At 36.2% G+C, this 23,654-nt stretch overlaps 1 protein-coding gene across 3 annotated transcripts in view; it reads right to left on the bottom strand.

The window, feature by feature from the left end:
- Positions 1 to 8,060: 8,060 nt before the first annotated feature.
- DICER1 (dicer 1, ribonuclease III) overlaps positions 8,061 to 23,654 on the bottom strand; it is a 65,116-nt gene continuing 49,522 nt past the window's right edge. For all 3 annotated transcript variants that reach the window (XM_081332537.1, XM_081332538.1, XM_081332539.1), the window contains 7 exons: positions 22,541 to 23,318; positions 20,809 to 20,964; positions 15,500 to 16,376; positions 15,099 to 15,367; positions 14,246 to 14,408; positions 14,085 to 14,160; positions 8,061 to 12,796 (listed from right to left, as the gene is read on the bottom strand). In XM_081332537.1, the coding sequence (XP_081188663.1) occupies positions 12,631 to 12,796; positions 14,085 to 14,160; positions 14,246 to 14,408; positions 15,099 to 15,367; positions 15,500 to 16,376; positions 20,809 to 20,964; positions 22,541 to 23,318 (2,485 nt within the window). In that variant the 3' untranslated portion in view covers positions 8,061 to 12,630. The remainder of the gene's footprint in view (positions 12,797 to 14,084; positions 14,161 to 14,245; positions 14,409 to 15,098; positions 15,368 to 15,499; positions 16,377 to 20,808; positions 20,965 to 22,540; positions 23,319 to 23,654) is intronic.

Here is a 23,654-nt window from a genome sequence, read left to right as displayed (position 1 = left end):
GTAAGGTTGACTTAGGTAGCAATTAAGCACTCCCGTGGTATACAAAAGTTCAACTTAACTAAGTAATGCCACCTTGTACTGCTACTAAGTAGAAACTGCCAAACCCTATAAAAATAAATTCATTGGCATAATTCTTTTATTCCATCAACACCGGGCAGATGTATTTATTTATTACACAATCATTAAACACAAGGTTATACTTTCCTTTTCCAACTGTTCTGTTTTGCTTGGACTTGCTTAACATCCAATGTAACTGCTGTTCTGCTTTCAATACCAAGATGTATTTGTTTTGGGGAAACAAAATACTATTAAGTGGCAAATTGTTTATGGGCTTTATTTCAAATACTATTTCAGTTTATATTTATATTTATTTAACTTGAGATCTATCTGAAAAGTAGGTGAGCGGAAGGGGTCAGTCTGATGGTTGAAATGTTAGACCAAGGCAAAGGACCAAGCCTGTTCTCAGTGGTACAAATCTGTTTGGGTGAATTTGTATACTGACTTGAATGATTAGGATATACATCTAATGAATACATTAACATCTAAGAATATACTCCTCTGCATAATTGGTTCAACTGTTCTCACAAAAGTAAACTCATGATTTAGATCAGGGGTCTTCAATGTGGCCCTTTTATGACTTGTGGACTTCAACTCCCAGAATTCCTCAACCATAAAAGGGCCAAGTCTGAAGATCCCTGATTTAGATTATTAAATATGGCCTATATGGAGGTACCCTTGAACTTGGCCTGAAAGCTGCCATTTCCACAAGGCACCGAAGCTGTAAAGCAGTGCCGGGTTTTGCTGCAATAACGTCACCTGTTGCCAGTCGTGGAACCAGATTCAAGATTTAAAGTTCTAAACAACTTATGTTTAGGCTATTCTGACAGACTGGTTTTGCCATTAAAGACCCATTGGACTGCTAAGGTTTTGTGGGTACACTGAGTCTGAAGTAGTATCATTCTGCAGTTATTGTTTGATTTTAAACATTGTTATTGTAAGCTATTGTTGAATGGCAATTATATGAGAGGATTTATATGACTGTACAAATGCATGAACAAGTAATATTGATATCCGTATCTCCATCAGTCTGCAGTTCTTTTCTTTTAGATATATATTTACATAAATATAGATTTTTTCATGCATTTTATTTAAAACACTTTTGTATGTATATTATCCCAAAATAAATATTTTTGTGCTCATTCTCTCAAATAACATCATTTTATTTGCATTCTGGTATTTATTTTCTTAAACTGAGAACTGAAGTGAAAAATTCAGTAAAGTAGATATAGCTTGAAAAAAAACAGCTGTATTTATCCTGGAAATGTGTTTCAAACTGAATAATCCTTAAGTGTGTCTAATCCTAGACTCAGAGGTACATACTTATAGAGAAGTTCTCCATCTTTGAATAAATAAATTATTTGGGAGATTACTCCCTCCTACCAACACACATATACTGGCCTTTACTCTGAGAAAAAGTCCTCTCTTATTTTTTTTAAAAGGGGGAGGAAATGAAGAGTTTATTTATTACTGTATTTCTATGCTACTCTACTCCATGATGGCTCTGAGTGGGTTACTGTATCTGTGCCACCACCACACTCCATTTACATGTGTCAACCTCAATTTATACTCTGCTTAAAATATAGACCCAACCCCTAGAGAAAAATTCCAGGGAAAATTTGAAACCTGGTTGGGTTTTTCTCTTTCAACTAGCCCCCCGCAGGTGCCAAGTAAATGGAAGTGGTGGTTAACTTTAGTTCTCGTCACATTAGCCTTCTCTGGTAGTACCGAAAGCAGACAGCCTCTTTCTTCTCCTTTTACCCAGCTCTGTTGTGTCTCTGCCTGCCTCGAGCTCTTTCCTACAATCACTCCCCATTGAAATCTTCTATTAAAACCACCTGCCGGGTTTTGTCAATGGAGCTGAGGGCTGTCAAGCAATGGAGCCGCTTAAGCCCATACAAGTCATTAGGAAGAAAAGGGTGAATTAGAGCTTTTGACGTTGCCAATAGGAGCTATCTATGATCAATTGATACCTTCCTCTGATAAAATGGGGCCTTGCAACCCAGCCCTCCCTCCTACACCCCCCCAACCTCCTCTTCTGTCTCAACCAGCCTATGCTCAAGCCCTGGATCCAATTACGAGTGAGGAATACCAGGCACAATCTTGTGCTGAAAGGCCATCAGTAGGCCTATCCATTAATAACTCTCCAGTGCGCTGTACATTGTAATTGTCAGGCTGCAATTTACAGTAATCCTCCACTGCAGAAAGAGAGAGGGTGGGAGGACTTAAAGAGCTACAGCTGATTTGAAATTCATACAACCAGTTGAAAGAGAGAAAAACAAGATACACGGGTTAAAAGGCCAAGCCATGCATGTGTGTCCGTTGAGTGACAGACATTTTAGTACTAGCAAGGGACTATACTTTAAAAGGTCACTGAAAACTTTTGGCTTGGTCCCTCTGACAAACAATGAACTTTCCATATATTTATTTGCCATCTCTTTGTTTTTACAGCAAGCAGAATAAATGAGTTAAATGACGTTGCAGGGGCCTGCATATTGTCAGCACAGGTTATAAGTCATTATTAAACTCCATCAAATCAGACCAAACCTGGTCTAGGCAAGGAGACTAAAAGTTATTTGCATTCCTTCTGTCATAAAAAATCATATCCCCTTACCTTGAGACTTTCGTTTCTTTATTAAATACAGCCACAAGAGTATTTCAGGTCTGGCAATATGAACACAGGAAACCTTAGTCTCTATAGCTCAGTATAACAACTTAGAACCGATTCCACTAAAATGTCCCAGCTGAGTGTATCTGGGCACTCAATCAAGAAACACATATTACTTTTAAATAAGATTAGCCTTTCTATTTTGCTGCTTAAGTTAAAACTTTTCATGTCATTCTCTGGCTTTGGATAAACTTCTCTCTCTCTCTCTCTCTCTCTCTCTGTATGTGTGTGCGCATGTGCGCATGTATCTGTTACACAAATACTTACCCCAAAATTAAAAACCTCAGATTCAAGGTGTCTTAACAAACATTGCCAAATGGCAGAACAGGTTGCATGGTGACAGTCAAGTGCTATTAGCTAAGATGAATTTCTTGGGTTTCTCTGGGTTTGCAATTACACTGGAGCACTTTAAGTGCCTTTTTACAATGGCAGAAGTAGCCTCTATTAGTCAAGGACTTAAATGAACTTTTCTCCTGACTTCTTTTTTTTCCATAAGTGTTTCCAACTTTTTTTTAAATGAACATTGTACACTTCTGGACCTTTTCATGATCAAGCCAGGGCAGGAGAGGAATCCATAGTTTGTTGAGTGCTCTATACATTGCCTGACAACTTATAGAGCACATTATTTAGACATCTTATGATTCTAGAGCAGGGGTAGGCAACCTCGGCTCTTTTATGAGTCATGGACTTCAACTCCCAAAATTCCTCAGTCAGCATAGCTGACAGGAATTCTGGGAGTTGAAGTCCATGAGTCATAAAAGAGCCGAGGTTGCCTACCCCTGTTCTAGAGGCTTCCTTCCTGTGATTCTTAAGAGCTAGTCTCTTTGACCTGCTTTTCTACCCCTAATATTCTATACTTTGGAGATGAAAATAGACACATACTAGCAATCCTTTTATTTTCATAACAAGAATCATTAGCTAACTTTCTACCATCCCCATGTACGAACCTATGATGGTTTTATTTTGACCACTTTTGTCAGGTGATTTATTATGCAATTATCTTTCTCCCATTTATTTAAAAGCTGTTTTTTTTAAGGTCAAAGACGCAGAGGCCTGTGGTTCTCCAGAAACTGTTAAATTACACCTCACAGCATCCCTTATCTTGGTTGGCTGAGGTTGCTGGGAATTGTTCATTAACATCTGGAGGACTGCAAGTTTTCCTAACTTTAGGATAAAGAAAACTTATAATAAGAGGCTAACAGAGTTGGAAGGACTTTAGAGGTCTTCTAGTTCAACCCTTTGCTCAAGCAGGAGACTCTATACCAGGGCTATTCAACCTTTTCACCGATTGTACCACTTTTAGGATATGGCAATATTCGAGTACCACCTACGTGATGACCAAAAAAACCCCCAAACCTGTCCAAAGTTGCAATTGCACTGAAATGACTTATGACCATATTTCAATTATGACCATTGCAGCATGCCCAGTGTCATGTGATTTATATTTGGATGCCTGACAACCGATTCATATTTATGATGGTCACAGTGTCCCAGGGTCATATGATCCTCTTTTGCAACCTTTTGACAAGCAAAGGCAATGGCATGGCTGCTGGTGGCCAAGTGCTAAGGCGGGACTTCCTTCTCTCCCTCCCTCCCTGCCTGCCTCTTTCTCATTCCCATCTCCTTCTGAAGGAAGAATTTGACAACCCCCCCATATTTTCCCTCTTCCATATATTCATCAAACAAGGAAAAGCCTCCAGAGACAGTAAAGACTAGCCATTGAGGGAACTAGCTTAAAAAGGCGACTTCCCATTTAAGAATTAGCTACTGGCTAGAAAGGAAAGTTAAGGAGTGCAGCCGGCACTTAGGAAGAAAAAGAAATGTAAGTAAGTACTGACTCCCGGCTAAGATAGCCTCCCCAAATGGCTCCATTCATAAGTAAAGGAATGCTACAGGCAAAATCCATTCAGGAGAAAAATACTTCAAAATTCCTTGCAGCAAAACTTACAGCTAACAATAGCAGAGCAATAGAAGAGATAACACAAGACATCAGACCTCAGCCAAATAGAAATTGCCAAACACTCCTTAAGAACACAAAGCCCACATTGCACAAATCCCAGAACTTCAAAGTCACAAAAGCACATAAGAATCCTTCCACTCTCCACCTCCCTCCCTCCCTGCCTCACCTCCAGCCGATGCTGCCTTTCTTCATTGCTGTCTTTCTTCATTCCTTGTGGAAGGTGACCCCCCCCTCCCCTGCTGCATTTCTTGCCTGCTTGCTGCTGCCAGCACAGGTGGCTGCCACAGAAGTTGTAGATCAGCTCATGGCCAGCCTGCTTGATCTCCTCTCCTCTCCCACCTCCTTCTTTCCCTTCAGTGCAGCTAGAGCTGACTCTGCCTCCTCCCAAGGCTTTTTTCTCTCTCTCTCCCTCTCCCACCCAAACTGCCTCCTTTTATAGCCTCTCCTGTCTCTGCCCCCCCCCTCCTTCTCCTTTCTCATCCGGGTGAGCAGGAAGTGAGCCTGAGGCCTTTGCCTCACCCCAGTGACTCTGCAGCTCTGGAGGACTCTCTCACAGTAAGTCCTTGCCTGTGCTGGCTCGTTCCCTCCCCCCTACACTTGGCTGGGCAGGTCTGCGTACCACCTGCCACGTGCTAATGTACTACAGGTGGTACATGTACCACCGGTTGAAAAGCCCTGCTCTATACGATTTCAGACACATGGCCGACCAATGTCTTCTTAAAACCTCCAGGGATGGAGCATCTACAAATTGTGGAGGCAAGCCATTCCAGTGATTAATTGTTCTCACTCTTAGGAAATTTCTTCCTTAGTTCTAGGTTGGATCTCTCATAAATGTAATAATTAACAGATTATCAACAATTCAAAAGGAGTATCTTGACGTCCAGGATAGACTAAAGAAAATGTGTTGGGTTTTTTTGATAGACCTGGGCAGTCCATAAAGAAGCTGAATATGACTCAATAAATGGGACATTCAGCTGGTGGAATTTTATGTACCAGGGGAAATCCTATTTTTAAATACCTGACCCTCATGTCCCTGCTTTGCCCTTCTTTCTCTGCTTCCTGGAATACATCTCAATTCACATTATGTTAAGTGTATCTTCTATTTCTTGGCAGTTCTTGTGAGAGGAAAAAAATATCATTTTTATTTAGAGTTTATATGGCTGTTCAACTTAATTAGGGCGATTCTGAGAATCTTGCAAGAAAAAGTAATCCAAGATAAAACAATAGGGAACCTGGCTCACTCTCTCCCAATAGGATTCCACTCATCCTGGCCCCAGTGCTTGGAGAATAGTCAAGTCCTTGAAGACATTCTAAAGACCAGCAGGGATGGGATCAACCAAACATTTGAGGTGGTTGGGAGCTCATTCCAAAGGGTAACTACTAATATAGAAATGCTTCGTAGGCCCCATCTGGCTGCCTTTCTCCAGCCCCTTCTGGCTGCCATCAGCTGATTTTTGCCATTCTGCTGTTGGCCTGGTCTTCAGGTAGTGGGTAAGGGTAAAATCTGGGACCCACACAACTGGGGGCAGCAGAGCCTTGTCTGCCAAAGGGAGCTCCCTGATCTGGCCAGGGAGCTCATTGGGCCTGGAAAGGGAGAAGGCAGCAGCACAGAGCCAGCAGAAGCATGGTGGTGATGTGGGTGGTAGTTTCCTTGGTGAAGGCCTTGCACAGAGTTGACAGCTGTCACCTTGCCCAGGGAAGCACTGCCCTTCCTCTTCTGCCAGCCCCACCCCAATGCCTCATCCCTGGACAGAAGCTGTTGCTCTGCCGTGAGCATCCCAGGGCCACACTCTCAATCAGGACAGCCAAAAGAGCAGAGATGGTGGCCAAGATAGGTGGCTGGAGGATGTTGAAGTGCATACTACAGTTGAAAATGTGGGTTAATTGCCTAACACACATATTTTAATCACATGGCCATAGGAACATTGCAACAGGTGTAGTTTTGAGAACGGATTACAGCTGTTATTTGTTCAGTGCCATTGTAAATTTAAATGGCACTGAATGATCTGTGAGAATTATCTGTATGATTCTGTTTATACCTAGAAATGCATCCAATTTACAAGATGTGGTAGTAAGAATTTTAGCTTTTGTCCATTGATCTGCAGTATATTGTTTTACAATAGTGATAACAAAAGTAGCCATTGATGGTACACATATACATTTGTATGTAAAAGGGCAGGTAATAAAAGTCTGGCATCTTCTTCAGCCTTCTAATTCATTACATTAATGATAATTATATACCACTAAGAAAATACCAATAAAAACACTGTATGAATTCAGTATCACTTCTTCCTGTAAACAGTTTAAAGGTTGCATTTTGTGTAAAAAGGAATCATAAAATCAAGTCATAAACATGTGTCATTAACTAAGCTGTGGTATTTTATCATAATTATATTCAGAATGCCCAGAGTATTCATTAGCTATGATGAATGGAACTGCACTTAAATGTCTGTGCATCTTTCTATAAAACATGTACTCTTTCTCTTGCATATAAATTACTCAGTTTTATGTCGTTTCAAGTCACCTGAGTTCCAGAGAATTCAAGAAAGAACTATTGATACTGAAATGAACCCATAATTGGCAGTACAGTAGTTACTGCATACAAAAGCTCTGCCATAGCTAAGAATTTCAGCGACTGCTAATGAGAAATATAGGGAAGACAGATCCAAAAATGGCTCCAAAACTTTGCATTGTCATTCCTAAATAGGGAGTTGTGATTACTATAGAAAGTAGACATTTTTTTTTACAAAGATGCTTCATGAGTTAAATTGAGGACTCACTATTGCTACTGTGAAAAAGGGGTACTTAGTATACTGATTAAGTATACAATTTTCATTGTAGTGAAAGACAGTTCATCTATCACTTTTTTAATCTTTTAGCCACAAGTGATAATTTTTAGAGATCAGTATTTCACTGCTGCTTAAACAGAAAGGTTTACGAAGAATTATCAGCTTGACTACCCTGCTTCCAAATCAAACTATTTATTAGTGGAAAAATTCTGGGATAAAATTAGGCTTAGAACTTTGCTAGGTCAGGCCGAAGACTTATCTATTCCAGGACTGCAGGTTAGTTTATCTTTATCTTTAGAATTCTATTCCTAAAATCTCAGTTCCTGATAAGGTAAATGAAAGTATTTCATGGAGAAGACTATGTCTGTAAGTGAACTATCTGCCCTATGTTCTCATTATAATTTAGGAAGAAGACTTAGTGCCTGGATAGACAAAAAATTCATATACTATTGTATGTGTGAAATCAAACTTACTTTTGTATGCTAGGCTCTTGAAGTAAAGGCAGTGTGTTTAATGAACAATAATCCAATTTGAAATGCTCATGCAACATATGCTATTGCTGTTAAATACAGAAAAAACACAAGAATGAACAGAACATAACTTTATTGGGGATAGATTCAGCTACAATTTTACAAAAAAAAGTATTAAAGGTAACTGTGATCCATAAGGTGCAGACTGCAAATTCCTGCAGCATGATTACAGTATGAATGAATTACATTTTATGTCCCTTAAGACAGCTGCAGCATGTGATGGGAATCTTTTATTGTCCATAAAATTATGTTATTCATTCTACTCGATTTTAACCGTTTTAAAGTCAAACTGTTAACAATTTAAAAGCCTGCAATTTTCAACTTTTTTTTCCAACTTCTGTTTCTCCATAAAACTTTCTTTTGTAGTAAACCAGTTACATGAATGACATCAGTTTAAACAGTCTATAGTTATCCAAATTATAAAACACAAAAAAGTAGAGGGAACCTGTAAGCAGACTTGGAGACAAACAGATATATGTAGAATTATTCTTCAAAGACATTGTGGCTACTGTTTTGTATTCTACACTGACCCCCTGGAGATCTGTTATCAGACTTCTGCTGGTGAATGCTGTTAGGTTTCACTTATGTTTTATAGATGTAAATTATACATGTTTGAACAAAAATTATATAAATATTATCAAATCCTTCCTTACTGAACATGAAATTTGCCATCAATATGACTGACTCAACTTTGATTCAGCCTTGTGTTCATTAGTCACATACAACTAATTCTACTATGTTCATTGAAGAATATAGAAGAATAGTGAGTGCATGGCTTTAGTATGGTCAAATAACTTCCAATTTGAAAAGGTCCTTACTATTAATTTATACCACTTATAGATGTGGATCTATTTAGAGCAGAACAGAACCTATAGTTACACTAAGAAGAACTTTTATAAAAAGTTACCAGATCCTTTCACATCCAAAATGAAGGAGAAATTTAAGTGACCATCATGTAGACAAGTGAACTTACATCAAGGGGAGTAAATCAAAGTTAAATTTAACATTTAACCGTTTTATCAAAAATAAAAATGTGGTATAAGAAATAAAAAAATAAGTCATAAGACAGAGGGAAGCATTTAGCAAGATTCTGTTCGTGCAAAGGTACTCCAACTTGTTTCTGTTGCAGCCTCCTGTATCCACCAAAATATATACTCCTATGGGGTTAAGAAACTTCCAAAAACTATGGCATAAAGCATCACCAGCTGCAACTGAAAGAAATCTTATAAAATGCAGGAGCACACACTTGAGGCAGTATCTTCTAATCATACCATGGAAATTTTTCACTAGTCAGTCATTTAAATGAAACAAATATAGTAACATGCCATAGGAAACCAACAGTAAATGGCCTTTTTCACTTGTGCTAGTTAACTGACATACTGCAAACACTCTAGTGGCCTTATTCAAATTCAGTAAACCAAAACAGCAAAAAGCCCCAAACCATAACTTCTGTTTTAAGGGTATTTCTCCTTGAAATGAGGTAAAGCATGGTACCAAGTGCAATGATTACTTGTGCTACATGAATAGGATAGCACAAAACAAAGCCATAATAGAAAATAAAAATGCAGCATAGTTAGGAGGACTGTAAGCAAGACAGTTTAACATATAGGCAAACATTGAAAATACATTTATACCATTAACCCCTCGGATGTCTACATGACGAATCTGTGTTATACAATTTGAAGACAGGTTTGCAACAGTCCCTTTCATTTCATGCTTGTGGTGCATAAAAAAATATCGGTCCTAATTTTCAAATTTAAGTTTCAAAAATACCCCAAAATACCCAAATGTATTTTCTAGAAAAGGAAAAACAGTTGTACAAAATCAAAATTTAATGTATGGGTTTTGTGTTGTTTGTGCATTCTAATAATTGAACTAAATGATAGAACAGAGACATTGTGGTACTATACACAGACACGCAGCAGGACCCAGATTTATAATTGGTCTCTACTCAGTATTTTCAATTACATGGCTATGTTGCATTGTGGAGGCACTGAAAACTTTAGATTAGGGAATTATCAGACTCTTAAATTGCCATCATATAATGTCCTATTCTTTGAAATTTTTTAAGTATGAAATGTGTTTATTGAATATATTTGGATTATATTTTGGGTATGGCATTTTATAAAACCACAAAAGTTAATACATGGGATTGGGATAATATGTTCTTTTTTAAAAACTGTATGAATATTTTTAAAGGCTAATCTGGTTATCATCAGAGGGAAAAAATATTTTAGTAACAATTATTTACTAGTGTTATATTTACTTTGAACCACTACAATGAATTTAATAATAATATTTATTTTAAAATCAGCTTTACTGTTCCATACAGAGGTCTTATATATTCCCCCTTCACTGAAAGGGGAAATATGATGTACGAATATGGATACAACCAACTAAAGAGTCAGTGAGGGGTAATTAAGTCTTGTTTCAACAGCATAGCATATATCCTTAATCCAAAATACAGTCTCTTTCTCTCACTCTCTCTCTATGTATATATAGAGAGCACTATGTATATGGCAGGTTTTTAATCATTTTTGGAAAAAAAGTCAATGGTAACCATTCATCCTGAAATGAAGAACAGACTAGTTTAAAGCTGAAAAGAAAAACTTCATCTGTCTGAAATGTTTGTGCTGTACGCATACAAAAACTTCCATGCATTTTATTCTCTCACTGAATTAAGTCACACACAAATATTACTTTGATTCATTATTATGAGTTTAAACAAGTCACTCAAAATTAAATCCTGAAATTTAACTTAATTTTTTTCTTAGTTATGATTCTATTCTTCACAAAGATAAGCCAGATGTTTTTCCTCTTTACAGTTTGAATGAATATGCTTGTGTGGAAAGGGTGTGTGTGTGTCTTTAAAAGTAGAGAATAGGATTATCTGTAATTTAGCACTTAAAATAGCGTCAAGAGTAAACCACCATGCTGGAAAACATTAAAAATTTTGCTCAGTTCTCTCAAACTTCAAGCATAATTAACAGGGGCAAAATTGCAGCAAACCTCTATTGATATTGGTGGGAGTGCAAGATGACCCACAGCTTTTTATAAAGGTAAATTAAGAGGTATTATAGTTACAGTGCAAAAATTAAAATTTCAAGCATAATACATACACATAGCACCAAAAACAAACAAAAAACGATGCATGCAAAAAAGGAGAAAAAAAGACATAAAAAGAACAAAGAACTGAGGTATTTAAGTGAAGGGTGCCTACAAATGTATAAAGAAATTGAGGCATAGCCTAACAATTTACAATTTCATATCAACTTAAAACAACAATAATAAGCTAGTTACTCTACATTAAGGAACCTAAGTCACAGATGTATCAAAAGTATGGCAGTTTCTCTCACACAACAACTTCCATGGCATTTTAACAGCACAACTTTGGTAGGTGAAATATGCATGCAACTCTGAAAAGTACAGTAAGAATTATGTGGAAATTGCTTTCAAAGGTGTAAAGGTGCTCTATTTGTTAAATAGGTATCCAATAAAAAAAACTGCAGCATATTTTAGGTGCGATATGTCAAAGGTTCTTTTTTTTCTTTTTTAAAAAAGCAACAGTTCACACTGTGCTATTATCGTTACTAAGTTCCAGTAAACCATGGCAGTAATCCACCAAGAAAATCTCCTGCACAAGCCCCTTGAAATGAAAGGAAGTTCTACAAGAGTAATGGACACTGCTCAGTCTAAACTCTTGGTTTCTTAATCATGTAAATTAAGAAGAAACATTTCCTTTGCAATATCAAATAAACTCTGTACTAATAATTTCCTTTGAAATGTTAAAAATAACCTCACTACGTTATATATAAAGACAATTCTATTACTTGCGTAATAAGTTAAGTCACAGCTAAACTAACAAGAACTGTAAATACAGAGACTTATCATTGCAAAATGCATTCTAAAAGTGGAGGGAGTATAATACAGTTTGTTCCAAAGAGATAAAAAAAAACAAAACTGGAAAGTTTTCTAATTTTGAGGGTGTACGTATTTTTAAGGCAAGAACCTTTAATGCAAGACTATGTGGCATCAATTTAAAATTCTATTGAATGCAAGACATTTCAATTAAAAACCTGTCCCTAACAAATAAGTGCAATAATGATTGGGAATGCCATCTTAATGCAAAGATGACACGGAAAGAACAAGGACAATACTGGCACACTTATTTTTACACCATATTATCCAGCAGTTTATAACTGCTTTGTGACTGGCACTAGTGCACAGATTAAAGGAATTTCAAGATATATCCATATTTCTAGACAGAAGTAGGGATACAGATATTTATCTCACAATAGAGATGGCTCCCTAGCCTTTAAGCTAAGCAAAGCAAACCTGTACTGTAGTGGAAAAGTAAACCAAAGGACCTGACAATTGTTTTGAACACTTGCTAAATATTAAAGCACTCTTGTGATTAAACAAAGCAGAAGTGAGAAAAGAAGACAAGATTGTGTTTGCGCAAAAAAAACCCCTATAACTACAATTAGTTCCAAAATTATGTATACATGTTAATGTTGTTAACTACTTTGTTACCAAACTTTAATTGCTGTCTTCAGTTTTTTCCTCTCAACACCTATATATTTTAAAATTTCTCTTTATGGTATATTTGTTTTTTAAGAAGATGTCTCAGCTATTCGGAACCTGAGGTTGATTTGCTTTGAGGCTTCGTAGAGCTCTTCTTGCTGCTGCTGATTTGGCAATCCGATAGCTTCTTCCAACACCTTTGAACTTTCCCTTTCCTACAACTTCCACTGTTACTCTAACCTTTCCATCGTAAGTTCTTTCGGCAGGACTACATGGATATAAAAAATTAGAACAAAAACAAAAAAATGAAATTACAATGAAAATAGTAAACATAAAATTAATTCCAAAGAAAAGCAATAGTAACCCTTCAGCATTATTAAATATTCCCTTGAATTGAGCTCAACTCCTGGTAAATACAGACATATTCATGTGGTCTTCTTGGCAATAACGTGTCATTGGTTTGGAGTTGCTATACTTCCACAAGAGACCAAAAGTTTATGCCTTCCCCTGCCCCGCCTGTGAATTCTGTTCTCTTATCTAGCACCAATTTGCCTTGACCATTAGTAGATCAGAGTCTTGTGCATAGGTAACATGTAATAAAATTTAGTGCGTTGAACTCAACTTTTGTTCCTGGTTACTTGCACATGACAATAACCAAGTATAATCATGGACTTTAGATGTAATTGTACAGTTATACAAATAAACTGATATTTGAAACAGGGAAAAAGAACTCATGTTTACCTATTTTGAATGAAATCAATTTATACTTAGAATGATAGAACTAGAGGATTGGAAGTGTTCTTGGAGGCTAAATCCTATTCAAGGCAGGAATCCTCAGATCATGCCAAATAAATAGCTATCAAAACTTTGCTGCTATATGTCTCCCTTTAACTGTAAGTTTCCTTAGGCTAAACATAACCAGTTCATTTAAGTATTGTTCACAAGATTTAGCCTCCAAGTCCTTCACCATCTGTGTTTCTATTTTCTGCAGCTTTCAGGTCTTCAGCATCTTTCTTTTATTGTGGCAACCAAAACCAGACAAGAGTATTCCAGGTCCAGTCTGGCTAATACAGCATACAGTAGAATTATCATTTCCTATGATCATGACATTATACTTCTGTTGATACAACCGAAGATCGTATTGGCTGTTTTAGCAGCTGCAGCACACTGCTGCCCCATCTTTAATCTGTGGTTTACAGGAGACCCAGATCTTTCTCACAAGTACTGGTGAACTAAAAAAACAACCCTTATGTTGTATCAAAGCATATAGCTTTTCCTGTCTAAGGGAAGAACCTTACATTTCTCACCACTAAACTGCATTTTGTTGGATAGGTCCCAATGTTCAGGTCTGTTAAGATCTTTCTGAACCTTCAGCCTATCTTCTGTTAACAACCCCCAACTTTGTGTCATCTGAAATCTGATGAGGGTACCCTTTTCATCACTTACATTTTTCTCCATATTATCTTATGAACTTTACCCTTTGACATTTGTGCCATTAAAATTATTGCAAAGAGAATAAAATTATTATATGGGTTTATATAGATATGAATTCTTACCTAAATTTGGCTGTCTCTGGCTCCATTTCCAACAGCTCTCTTACTGGCGAACGGGGCACATTTGCAGAGAATTTTTCTATGGTAAAAATATATAGAAATTTGTAATCCTCCTAATCGAAACAATATACGGAACCTTTTTTTTCTGAAAACAATTATATTACCTATTAATGGCCTCATCATTGGATAGTACACTTGCCAAACCATTTCCAGAGACATTTCACTATCCATGTAAATTGCACCAGCAAGGGACTCAAATATATCTCCCATAGCCTTTGGTACTTCTATATCTTCTTCTTTTTCTTCATCTTCTTCAGATCTTCGGAGCTAAAAGTCATCGAAAAGAGTTCCCAATAAAAACCATTGCAAAGTTTATATTAAAAATACAACTGTATTGTATCCTAGTTTAATTGTGATAAAACTGGCTGGGTGATTACTTGGCACAGAACTAGGAAGTTCTGTGGGAAGAAGTGTTTTTATTTATTTATTTATTGATGGGATTTATATCCCGCCCTATCTCCTGAAGGACTCAGGGCGGCTCACAATAAAACATATAATAAGTGCAGTGGCACTATCAGCATAATCACTAAGAAGTTGCTAGGTGGAACACAACTGACAGGAAGCAGCAGCAGTGGGGAAAAGAAGCAAAATTTTTTAGCAAATTTGCCTTCTTCCCATGGTTAGAATCCAATCAGAGTTGTTTTCTCCTTGTAACGAAAGAGCATCTCAATTTTCTGCTGCCTAGGTAAGTGAAATTCCTATTTTTTTTTACAAGGGGTTATTTGTATGCATATGCATACATCTGAGAGATTACCTGTTTTTCTGATTTGTGGGTTTGTGTATGTATGGTTTATTTGAATACATATTCATGTAATTTGTAAATATATACTACAAATGACGCCTTTGAACTACAGGTGGTTGCCTACTCCATTGTTGCTATTTTTCATGTCCTATGCAAGAATCCATATATTTTAAATGATACACAACATAAACATTACTAGCATTTTTGCTACTAACCTCAGAATCCATCCCTTGCATTTCATTCTTTTCCATTTGGAACTGTACAAAATCATCAATAACATGAAACAGCTCAGGAGAAACAGCTTTGAAATATTTGTGATAGTCGTATTTTACAGCCAGTGAGGCAAAAATGGTGTTGTTAACGAGAGCTGATCTCAGGTCTGTTAGGACCCCTGGTGAGTGCTGTCGTGGGTCTTCGTAAAGGTGCTTAGTTATGAGGTAGTCCAAAATTGCATCTCCCAGAAATTCTAACCGCTGGTAACAATCTTGATAAATAAGGATTGAGAGATTGGAGAGAAATATAAAATGATACAATTTCAGTTAAGATCTCTTCCAAATGATTTACATTCCATCTAGTACACAAGCTTAGAGAAAAGGAAATATTTTATGTGACTCACCAGTAATGGTGTTGTAATGATATGAGGCATGAGTAAATGCCTGAAGTAGATAAGCCTTGTTCTTAAAACTGTAGTTAATCTTTTTCTCAAAGTTTTCAAAGCCTGATATAAGGTGATTTAAGGTTGTCTCAGCATCTGGATGATCAAACATACATCTTGGAGGAATCTTTAAACAGCCATATACCAAGTCTTTATAGTGAGAAGTTTCTTGATTAGCTAAAGTGGCAGAAATGAAGTTTACTGAAGAATGCTTCTGTTGGCTATTAAAATGGTCTCTGTAAGAGCAAAGAACATTGTCCCACTCAGTTTTTTTAATAACTGGAAGCACTTTCAGACCCAATGAACAGAGGAAAAGCTGGGCAGCTCTTTCCCCACAGCTGGTCAGATAACATCCCAAAAGGGCTTCTACACAGTCTGCAATGCTTTTGTCAGCAATGCACTGCTCTGTATGCAAATCATATGAGATAGATTGTTTTCCAGCATCAATACCACAGTTTTCTTCTGATGGATTCCAGAAACCTACAACGAAATCATCCTCTTCAACAGCTTTGCTAGGATCTAAGTAGCACATTGCATCCCATGAGCTATAGTCAAAATCATCAAAATCTGATGAAAATTGAACATTAGTCAAAGATGATTTTTTGGGTGCTTTCCATTCATAACTGCTATCAGCAGGTGAAAATGGAGACAGTGATATTTTCTTCACAAATGCTCCAGAACCCATTAACATATTGTCAATAAATTTGATATGCTCCTGATCATATTCCAAAAAGTCATCTTCAAACTCAGTTTCTTCCTTGGGTACTCGCCACATTAAATCATCGTCGTCATCATCATCATAATCATGTTTTCCATTAGACAGTAAGACCTCTTTTGTCTAATAGCAGAAAAAAAAGTTCATGTTAAAAATTTTGTAATAATTTTATAACTTCATGTAAAATAGCTGTAGATAAAATTTAAACACATTAAATGTTGTCAATCAATAGAAATATTCTTGGGAAGTGGTTCTGATTCGTCCTAGAAGGTAGCTCTTGGAACAAACATTTCTCCCATATAGTCTTCGATGCACGGTTTATTATTAAGTTCCATAATTTCATCCATACTTTTAACATCTAAATAAATCTACTGGTAAAATAATCTGGGTATTCTGATTTGGGAAACATTAGGATATAGACAACACTTATTTTTGTCTCATTTCTAATGCCCAACTTTGGAGAAGAAATCAAAACTCTAACCTGATGACAGCTTTAGCTGGATGAAGATAAAGACTAGACTAATTCAGAAAAAAATACGATATATCAAAAGACCTAATTATCGAACTGGACTTGTAAGTTATTTACACTCCCTAAATTCTAAGATGGCAACACTTTCAGACACCATCATAAGATCCCAGAAGGAGATGTGGGTACAAAATAAATAAAAATGGTTAAAAATATTTGAGATTTCTATCATGTCATGCAAAAACACTTTTCATCAGATTTTGGTAATTCAAATGTTTTAAGAGTTAATTAAGTAGTTTCAGTATGCTTTAACATCTACAGACACAAAAAGGGCAGAGCTTATATGTTTTAGCCTCCAGTCCCCTAATCATCTTTGTTGCTCTTCTCTGCACTTTCTAGAGTCTCAACATCTTTTTTAGATTGTGGTGACCAAAACTGGATGCAGTATTCCAAGTGTGGCCTTACCAAAGCATTATAAAGTGGTATTAACACTTCATGTTTTTGCTCGGCTATATTTTTCATTCTATGACTGATGCTTTTACCTCCAAAAGAAATCAACTGCCCTGTTGGTTTCTTTTTTGTATTCCCTCTCCCCCACAATAAAGGAAACTTTGTATATCATCCAAGATAAAAAAGGAGGAATTCAAATAGAGGATATAACATACATTTTTCTTTTCCTAACTAGCTTTGAAAAGACTTAGCTTGCAATCCAGTACTACCCTGTACCAGATAAGACCTTATCTGCTCAGCTGGAAGCTCTATCGATGCATCTATGAATACAACTCTGTACCTACAGTACTCCACTGTCATTTTCCAACCACAATTTTATGCAATGAAAACTTCTGAGAAAGCTGAAATCTTACAACTGTTAAAAAATACTTCAGCTAGTTACCACTATGAATTTGTGATTTTAGATTTTATATCCCTCTGAAATAAACTACAACAATCATGACAAAGCAGTCATTGATTTGTCTAATTCTCTTCTAATGCCATGCATAGCATTACAGTCTGGGGAAATATTTTATACAACTGCAAATCTTCTATGATTCAACTTAATTGGAAATTTTTGGACTCCAGACTAATACAAACGAGGTCCTTTTTATTTTAACTAAAAACCCTTGAATACAACCTCACAGAAAAAATGATTAATATTTTTGATTATCTTTATTCACCTTTTTCAGGTGTACAGTCAATGATGTGGTCTGGTGACTAGAATATTCACAACAGAGATTGTCTAGAAATGTTGAAGAATCAGCAGTGTGATTTTCTACTCCTTCCAAAATTATTACCAGAAACCTTGCCATATGCTAAATAGAATAAATATCCAGAAACCTAAAAGTGCATGATTTTGCACATTTACAATGTTCATATTAAGGCATTTACTCAGTTTAAAAAGCCCTGGACTTCTTTATTTTTTAGTCAACTTAAATCATTAGGTATGAGAAACTAACTTTGTCTTTTAAGTTCACTTAACATTAATTCTTTTTTTTTAAAAAAAATGATGACATTATAGATTTTGGGGTATTCTGCTGCTTTCAAAATTTAACCACTTTCCTTTTTTGTATATATTTAAGCAATACTTTAAATATTTTATGGTGCAATAATATTACATTGTAATATTTTCATTGTGCCCTCTGGTGGTTTTATAGTCAAAGTATGAATCTCATAAAACAGATAAAGACAAAAAAAATCTTTCTAATCAATCTCATCCCTTTTTAAGTGGACAAATACCAATTATAAACCTAAAAGGCCACTGTGGACTTCTGTTATAATTATTGCCTATAAATTCAAGGGAAAAGTAAGTGCATTTGGTTTTATTCTACCCAAAAGTTTGGCAATAAAGCATTTTGGCAAACAATATTCTTTATTATACCGTAAAGTAATTCATAGCAATATAAGAATCCAGAACTTGGTCTAAAATAATCTGCATTGAGGAGCTATAAATAAGCATTTAAAGATTCCATTACATTTATTTTTGCAACAAATATTCTGATAAAGCAGGGCAAATATTAGTTCAAAGTTGTGATTTCAGGAATTCAGATTCTATAAAGCAACCTGTGGTTAAACAGTAAATTATCAGAAAACTTTGTCAAGATCTGGTTCAATTCTGAAATAGTAAAAACAGAATCCTTATTACAATAACACTGAAATACTTTTCTCAAATTACAGCTTCAGCTGTAAACTTGGGAATTTGGGACTGGATATTGAAGAACTCTAGGGCTAAAAGGACATCTGATTTCAATATTATCAAATCTATTAATTTTCCTTCCTATGCATTTGGATGTCCCATAACAAAGGAAATACTGCATGTAAAATTTGCATGAATACAGAATGAAATAAATCTCCAAGAAAAAGCATTTTGTCACAAAACAAAAGAAAAAGATACTGAAAAGAGCTAAAAATTCGTGTGATAAAACCCAACCTGTATTTCTTATGCTAACTCTGACCCTTGTTTCTTGGGACACTTTATCAGTGAAACTGAAGAGCCAGAAAGAGGATAAAATAAGGAATCATAAATTCCTTTTTACGTGTTTATACAGACAGATTGATAAGACACAAAAACTGTTACATAAGGCAGTGCAGTGATATTGAGAGTATGATTTTTATATGTATAAATCCATCTTGGAAATGACTGAATAAAACACATACACAAAAAATAATGATTAAGAAGTCTGACATAATTCAGAAGAGATTACTTTAGGTTATCTGCTCATAAATATATTTGAAACATTATAGATGAACAATTAAATATAATGGTTAGGAAAAAAATAAATTATGCTAAAGACATTTAAGCTATTTGAAATGAACTGCTCAGGTTCTTTTAATTTGCATATGGTTCAGACAGACCAATGTTTTTTTTTCTTCAGGCACTGATAAAGCAAATTTGATTGTGTGACTATTGTACCATGTTAAACTAGCTCTGCAATATTGGACAGTATTTTGTTCTATAGCCTGTAGTATTTCTTTGAAATATACTTCTATTCATTTACAACCCCAAAAACAGAATATGTCCTCAAGGACGTTTGTATTTAACACAGAATGAAATAAACAAAACTCTCTGTGCCCCCAATAACTCTTTGGCTAATAGTTGAAAGCTGGGGATGTAAATAATGTTTTCATAATGTTTTTTTGAGATTATACATTCACTAAACATTACTTATCATAATTTACCTATAAAATGGGGTGGATAGGGAGGAGATAAATTTCCAGGATTGATTTCAGCTATAATTGGCAAGTTTAAAAGATGAGGAACCTAGGTGCTGCCTTGTTTACAGGATTTTTCTAAATGGGAGCCTTATCTTAGAATAAGATTCATATTCTTTCAGGTAAATAAGGTTTTAACACATTATTATAATACTTGCATAAAAGAAATATTTTAAAATACTAATATGCATTCAAATTGAGTTATTTCTGAAGAGAATATTTGCATTTTCATATAGTGTCACAGAGAAATTAGTGGTTTTGAGAAGAGGAGGCTCTTAATTGCTATTTTGGGTGTGATTCAACTCTTCTTCAAAAGGAGAACCACATTATGACTTTCACTAAAAACTAAATAGGTGCAGTTTACACACCTTTAATACTGAATTATTCATCCCTTTACGCTTACAGGTAGAGAGAGGAAAAATCTTTTCAAAACAAGGCAAAAGAATTTTCCCCCACAAGTATTTTTGCTTATTTCCATTTTATTATTTAATAATTTTTTTAGAAGTCTTCCAATATAGTGTTTCATCCTACTTTCATTACAGAGGCTGTTTTAAGAGAAATAAAAAAGTAACAGGCAATATTTTATGGAAGACTGATTATGTCAGGGCTTATTATTTATTTATTTATTTATTTATTTATTTATTTATTTATTTATTTATTTATTTATTTATTTATTAATTAATTAATTATTGGGATTTATATGCCACCCTATCTCCCGAAGGACTCAGGACGGCTAACAACAATAACATACAATAACAGAAGTTAAAAGAAAAATTAAATTAATGGCCCTGTAGAATAAATTAAAATTAAAATAAGTTAAAAATTAAAGTTGCGCTCACAATGACACATTTGTAACTGAGACATGTAATATTTCAAAAGACTTACCATTTCATCTTTTCCCCATTTGTCTGCATTACTTTTGTCTTGGTTTACTATGTAACCAGGAGGAAGCCAGTTCACAGGAGGATCAAATATAGACACTACCATGCGACTAGGAAGCCCTTTCTTTTTCCCAAGACGATACAGGTTACAATTGCTGACCTTTAAGGGAAAAAAAAGTTTATTATAAACAAAATATTCAAAAATTCAAAACATGTATTTGTAGGGTAGATAGTGAAATCTGCCTCTATTAAATTTGTAACTTTTGGAAACACAGCTGAAATCCATCAGATAAGCTCAGTACAGGTAGCCTTCACTTAGGAGCCCTAATTAGGGCTGGAATTTCTGTGGCTAAGTGAAGCAATTGTTAGATGAAACATCACATGACCACACCACTTAGCAACAGTAGTTCTAGTAGTCTGAATTGCAGTTGTTAGAACCACACCATCATTAGGTAAGGACCACATGCTTCTCCTGCTGTGTAAACTCCCAGCTTTGTCCTGCTGCCTCCCCCCCAACTGGGTCCAGCAAGCTCCCTCCAGCTTATGAGGCTCTGCCATCCTGCTATGCTCACCTCTACTTCAATTCCCCCCACCCACCGATCTTCCTAACTCTGCCCCTTTTGGCCAACCTTGCCACTGTAGCCTACCCTGCTGATCTTCACCACCACCATCTTCTTCTTCCTGCTGAGGCATACCTGGGGCTGATACAGGTGCTAATCATTTGAAATGCCTTCACATGGCCTTGCAAAGCTTCATGCCTCTTTTAATGTCTCACAACACCTGTGACACCTCCCTGAGTCTCTGTGTGTGCCTCATTAGGAGTGGGAGGCAGAAGAGGACGAGTGTCAACTGGGGTGGCAGGAGTGGCAGATTGCAGGGTGATTTAAGGGGCAGAGATTGGGGCAGATAGGTGGGTGGGAGGAATTGGACTCTACACTGAAGCTGTACATACTGGCAGGCTGCCAAGCATCCGAATTTTGATCATGTGACCATGGGGGCACTGCAACAGATGTAACTTCACAGACCAGTTATAACTACCATTTATTTAGCACCACCATAGCTTTGTTGTACCTTTGATCACTGAACTAATCGTCATCAAGTGAGGACTATCTGTAAATACGATACCATTGTTTCTAAAGTGACGAAAAGGTAAATAACGTTGCTCTTCAGTAACCTCAAATTACTTCTGCAAGCACATACAGCACAGAGTACAGTCAAACGTCATTATCGGTAATCCTCACATGCTGATCACAGTTGGAATTGGCAACTCCATCACTAAGTGATGTGGGCATTAAGTGAAATGTCACATGATTGTGCTAGAATTATATACCATGCCTACTGTGGTTATTAAACAAATCACTAAAGTTTGTTAAGTGCAACATCATGTGACTGTGACTTGCAACTTCCTGCCAGCTTGCCCATTGACACTAATTGCGAGAAGCAGCTGTGAAGGTCGCAAATAATGATCCAATGACAGTAAGATGTTGTGAGTAGCACAATGCATGCTGGTAACAAAGCAACCGAATCACAATCATGCAATCAAAGAATACTGTAATGGTCACAAGTTCGAGGACTGGTTGTAAGTCTAGATTATTTCAGCACTGTTGTAACTTTCAGTGGTCAATGAACAAGGCAGCTGGTAGTACATACACCATCACTGTTACATGTCACTGGATTTGCTGGTTTGTACACAAACCCAAACTCACGGAGTTGAAAATCACGGACACACTACTCACTTTTTTGCTTCTCATATATGACAGGCGTCCCTCATGAGCATCAGGGTAAGTGCAAAACAAGTATGTAGTGATGGCATGTTTTAAAAATGAATCACCAAGCATTTCAAGCCGTTCCAGATTAAATCCATCACTAGCATTTGAAAGAGTCAATGCCTGAAGAATGAGACCAGGGTTTGGACCAAGGGTTTTTGAGGAATAACCACCGGAAGAGCTTATAACAGAATCCATGCTTTCTTCTGAAGGCATGCAACCTTCTGAAGCACTGGTGGTCATTGCCATTTTGAGACAATCATCTGAGGTAGATCTGTTAGCATTTCCATCAAGATATTTATTATTCAGAGTACATTCATTGCTGAACTTGAGCTGGTTCTCATTGTTGTATAAATTTTGAATAGGATACGAGGTAGTTGATTGTACAGGTATTTCTTGCCTGCAGAAATTTAGCTGATTTTCTTGGCAAACGTCTCTGTTAGGTACGTCACAATTGCCATTGGCAAGTTTTTTATTGTAAGAAACACCATTAGTTGTTGCCAGTTCTACTGAGACATCCTTTTGGAGTTTGCTAGGTGACTCTATCAATGCTCTGTAGTTCACAGACATTTGGTCATGCTTATCTGTGGAGGAGGTTTTAATAGCACCTTGATGTGCAGCATTTTCAGGGACTATAATTGCACTGTGCTTACAATAGTTTTCATTCTCTTCTAGAGAGGAATTAGGAGCAGAGATGAAGGATTTGCTGTCAATAGATTTTTTCCATCCAAAGTCCAGGTTAGGGTATCTGAAAAATAAATTATGTAATTAAATTGATACAAGTAAGAACACTTAGTCTATAATGCTGATACTTGATTTTCAATATATCCCTCTCCAATGGCACTATATTGCTTTGCAAACTGCTTTTAGACCTCATAAAAATCAAAATCAATTAACAACTGTTTGATAGAATTAAAAGATGGGAGTCCTGCTATTCACTGAATTCTGGATGTTGTCTATAATATTAGCAGCAACTATAAACCTGAGAACAAAATGGACTGATTTCAAAAAGTAATAAACAAGGATGATTCTAGCATTGTTCTGTAACATTTATTTAAGTATAATTTTAAAATCTCAAAGGATG

Source organism: Vipera berus (assembly GCF_964194415.1).
Source record: "Vipera berus genome assembly, chromosome: 1".
Lineage (NCBI taxonomy): Eukaryota > Metazoa > Chordata > Lepidosauria > Squamata > Viperidae > Vipera > Vipera berus.
The sequence above is the reverse complement of the archived record's forward strand: the minus strand, read 5'-3'. Positions and strand labels throughout refer to the sequence as shown.